We start from the raw sequence: 4,486 nt of genomic DNA on the forward strand, positions 1-4,486 counted from the left end.
TCGAAGAAGAAGTGGTATTATGGGGTCGTGAGTAACTACCAGGCGATTTCAAGTAAGGTCACGGATGTTGATTTGGAAAGAAGTGGCGAGTACAGCAAAGTGGACGAAAAGGAGAAAAAAATCACGTATTACACGAATCAATTCAGAATAGACTACGACGATGGAGATTTCCAGACTGTGCCGCCCCACGAACTGATTGAAATGCTCATCGAGACAGGACCTGGGAGCAAGCTAGATGGTCGGAAAGCTATCACAACAACTCCTCTAGTCAAAATGCTTTCACCAGAACTTAGGAGGGCCAACCGCCAAGTTAATCAACTTGTCCGCGAGACCAACAAGAAAGGCTGCGTAGTGGACTCGGACTCTGATGAGGAATAGCAGCAGGGTATCGGTGGTATCAGCTCCCTGTTTTTGTGTCGAATGTGCAAACAGCGAAAACGACCCCACGAACACCTAGATACCATATGTTTAAACATTCCATGACCAGTGTGCGGTGACAGCATTGCGACTTGGGGTTTTTGCAGACTCTTTACTTTGTTTTCTCGAATTGAACATAGAGGCAGTGCAGTATATCCACGTGTGTGTGAGCCTGTTTTTCGATCATGGCACCGGGGAAAATCGCGCAGCTTCGGGCTCTGAGACGTTGCTTGCAGCATATATATTTTGCTGTCGGGCTAACGGCCACGGGGAGCATCCGTACGTCTTACAGATGCGTCCCTGCGTTTTGTGTGTCCTGGACATCTGCCGTAGTAAGTACTATGGGTTTTTCTTGGCGTCCATTTGTTATGACAAGCAGAGCGACATATATCTCATTNCCGTAGTAAGTACTATGGGTTTTTCTTGGCGTCCATTTGTTATGACAAGCAGAGCGACATATATCTCATTCTCTCTGTTGGCAACAGCTGTAAAGGATCGGGGGCAATCCCCGGTAGAGTCTCGTTGCCACTAGAGCTCTCCTAGAGCGTTGAGCACGTTGCTTGACGCATAAAAAAGGGCGCGACGGAATGTTTGAATTGCGTCTCTTGCCGACTCCAAAGAGGGCTGGAAGGGGTCGGTTGATAGTGTACGAGCCCAAATTACAGAGCTCGCTATTTAATTTTCGAACAGTGACGCATTTGCCTCTTTATGAGGCTGCATTGCATTACATAGATTGTGGGGACTGATTTTCATGGGTGAGCGGCTGCTTTTGGTGGATTTTGATTGCTTGCTGTCTGAACAGCAGTTAGAATGCAGAACACAGCGGATACGATGCTTCCGCCGTGGGTCGCCTATTCTTTATTGAGGTAGGAGACGTAGGGACGTTTTGGAGTAGTTTGAGCATCTGCACCGCAGCACCTGCTGACGTACTGTTCCAACGCATATCTTAGAAGAGGAACAGAAGAATAAGGTCTTCGAGAGGCGCAGATGGCTCATGATGGGGCGCAAAGTAAAGTGGTCGCATGATGCCGTGACGCATGAACAAGGCATGCTCTAAGTCAACCTAAGATATGAGATTATGCTGGGCAGTGGGACGGGAGCGCTCAACGCTAGCTCAATTCAAAGTATAGCCAACCCGGTAACAGGCCCTGCTCCTAAAAAAAAACTTCGTCCACCGAATCCAGGGTAGGCTGAAATCTGGTGCCGGCAAAGTTGTATATGAGCAAGCGATCCACCTATGTATTGCCCATCTAGAGGGTCAGGGCTTGCAGTGGCACGAAAGGGTAGATGCTAGTAGACTGGGCGGTCCAATGGACACACTACACATTACTGTTTCCAACAAATACAAGTATCCACCGGTACAGTGACTATAGATGCATGTGAATTCAATATTCGCTAAAGAAGACAGATTATGCTCCACATGCCGGCTGCAGCGCCTTAGCAAGCTAACACGAGACAGTAGATAGTGACGGGGTTTGAATAGAAAGGCCAGCAACGACTTACGCATCTAAGCTTTTAAATTGGAAAAGGAGATGACATTCCGTGGAATTGCTATATAATTGGAGGAAGCAGAATCGGATTACAGATAGTAGCGGGTAAGGATTGCCCTGTTTCCAGTGGCGAGGCCTTGCTGGTCCATTGGGCGTGTTGCGGGTTGCACGCTAAGCAATTTGATTTGGAAGGTCCCATCTCCATGTATATATCTGGTGAAATTGATAAAACAATACAAAAATGTTGCTGCTGTGAAAGGCAAGTCTCGAACTCATTCAGTGCGCGCAAGCTGTGCTAGCGTGCAGAGGGCAGTGCGCAGCACTACGGGCTACGGCGCCTTGACTGGTCTGTTGNCGCAAGCTGTGCTAGCGTGCAGAGGGCAGTGCGCAGCACTACGGGCTACGGCGCCTTGACTGGTCTGTTGTCGGCAGCGCCATTGAACAAGCAAAAGACAGGTAGCCAGTGAAACAGAATTAGAATAACTGTATATGTATTTTTCAGTGCATGTTTGCTTTCATATTCTCGCTTTTCGTATATTTAGCATCGGCGTGAGTCGGAAGAGACGGGCCCAGCGTTAGCGTCGAGGCCAAGCAGAGGACGAAACGGCGTTGAAAATGACGCTGTTTCCACTTACGTTCATCTTTACTTATTCCATTTTGCTTATTGGGGCATATGCAGGCAAATGGAACAATCAAACAAGCTCTCTTCTGTCTCCTGAATATCTTTCGGCTTTGGGTGCTAACGAAGCTGCCCGGCGAGCGAACGCCAGCCGCAGCGAGACTTCAAACTTGAGAGGAGAGACACTCTCTGCTCACTCTCTAGTGCAGCAGTGGGTGCAGAGACAGCATCAGGTGTCTTCCACAACAGGCACTATTCCACAGCTGGGAGTTATCGCAGAGTCCGAATGGGACTACAAAGAACACGGGGCTGACTGGACACAAGGAAAGTGCAAGACAGGCACACGCCAATCTCCCGTTGATTTGCACATTGAAGGATTAGAGGAACCTCCACAGAAGAACATGACACAACTGTATCTGAGTGCTTTCTCTGGCGAGCGAGCAGCCTCGATGCCCAGCAAGCTCTGGAAGAAGGGAGACTTCTTTTACACTTACCCTAACCAGCTCAGCAATGTTTTGTTGTACAGAACAGACAAGGTATTTCAAATACGTTCTGCCGGCGAAGGTCTCGTTCCCCTAGGCGCAATGTTTGGTTCAGATACAACCGAGATGTTCGTTGCGCATCAGATTTTGTTTCATTCTCCCAGCGAGCATACCTTTCAAGGGGAAGCAAACAGGCGAGAGATAGAAATGCAAATATGGCATTACTCGAATGATTTGCTGTCAATGGAGGCCAGCAAGAGCGTAAATCTCNGATAGAAATGCAAATATGGCATTACTCGAATGATTTGCTGTCAATGGAGGCCAGCAAGAGCGTAAATCTCGCCTCTCTCCCCTACCTCGCACTTTTCGCCCAGAGCAGCGTCAACCTGCCCGAAGTGGAGCGCGTGGTGGCTGAGAACAGCAAAGGCGGCAAGGACCCTTCTCTTCCTTCTTCGCACTGGAGAGTTATTTCTTTGACTTTCATGAGCGAAGAACTCGACCAGGCCAGTCTTGAAGAACTGAGGGGACTCCCATCTGAAAAACTGTTGAGGACGCTACTAATGGCAGACATTTCAAACAAACAGGCTCAAGGTGCGTTGCAAAAAAGCAGCTCTTGTTCGAAAACGTATGCAACTTTTCTCTGATTGAGCGAATATGTCGTTTCTGTCTTCTTGCTATGGAATTCCTCTCTTGCACGACCATTCAGAGCGACCTGTGCTAATTCCTATTTGCATTTTCGACGGTTTGTACTTTATCTGTTTTTGCTGTTTTCAGGAGATTCTCAATTACTTGAGCTCCCTCACCCTTTGAACCTGCAGTCCCTGATGATGATGTTACAACTGACAAATCAGGAGTTCTTTGCTTACGACGGGAGCCACACTATGCCTGGATGTGAAGAGAACGTCAGGTGGTATGTCGCCCGCCAGCCTTTGCCCGTCGCTACAGATACCATGCTAAGGTTCTACAAAATGTTAAATCCCAAGACTCTGAAGTCGGTTAAAGAAAAAGACGGGAACTTCCGCGAGCTCCAAAATGTCGAAGGCAACATGCATAACGACGGGAACGTTTTCCTAGTGCAGGGTTTTCCTCTACAAGTGCTCATTGCTGATAGCTTGGGATTTACAAACATGTCAGATCAGGCAGAAGTCAACGCCAGCACCTTCCAGGGATGGTTTCAAGAGAGCAAAGCTGTTTCTACGCCAACTTGCTTATCCTTGTTGGCTGTTACGCTGTCACTTGTTGCGGGCTTGCTATTGTGAGCAAGTCAATAACGTATGTACAAGCACCTGAGTGGTCATTTCTGAAGTCACACCACTGGGAGCACAATTTTAGGATTTAAAGAGATCCCTTTTAAGGAAGCGGCCAAGACCCACAACCATCCGAGTCTGGGGGCTCTGCGCTGCTTTTTGGCCCAAGCTATTATTGGTGCCTGACAATGCGTTTTGATGCCCGCAGTTCGTTCTTTTTAACACCGAGTC

The 4,486-nt window shown here is 48.2% G+C and overlaps 2 protein-coding genes across 2 annotated transcripts in view; both read left to right on the plus strand.

Annotated features, from left to right (window-relative positions):
- EMH_0061660 (uncharacterized protein) overlaps positions 1-378 on the plus strand; it is a gene marked incomplete at both ends in the record, with an annotated part of 984 nt that extends 606 nt beyond the window's left edge. The window contains one exon of the mRNA XM_013497948.1: positions 1-378. Within this exon, the coding sequence (XP_013353402.1) occupies positions 1-378 (378 nt within the window).
- A 2,144-nt stretch (positions 379-2,522) lies between these two features.
- On the plus strand, positions 2,523-4,267 carry EMH_0061670 (Conserved Plasmodium protein, related; the record flags this gene model as incomplete). Its single annotated transcript, XM_013497949.1, has 3 exons — positions 2,523-3,062; positions 3,383-3,599; positions 3,783-4,267. 3 exons carry the CDS (start codon positions 2,523-2,525, stop codon positions 4,265-4,267), a joined length of 1,242 nt encoding a protein of 413 aa, XP_013353403.1.
- Between the last annotated feature and the right edge of the window lie 219 nt (positions 4,268-4,486).

The sequence above is a fragment of the Eimeria mitis genome, genomic scaffold (assembly GCF_000499745.2).
Source record: "Eimeria mitis Houghton genomic scaffold, Emh_scaff3040, whole genome shotgun sequence".
In the NCBI taxonomy this organism is placed as follows: domain Eukaryota; phylum Apicomplexa; class Conoidasida; order Eucoccidiorida; family Eimeriidae; genus Eimeria; species Eimeria mitis.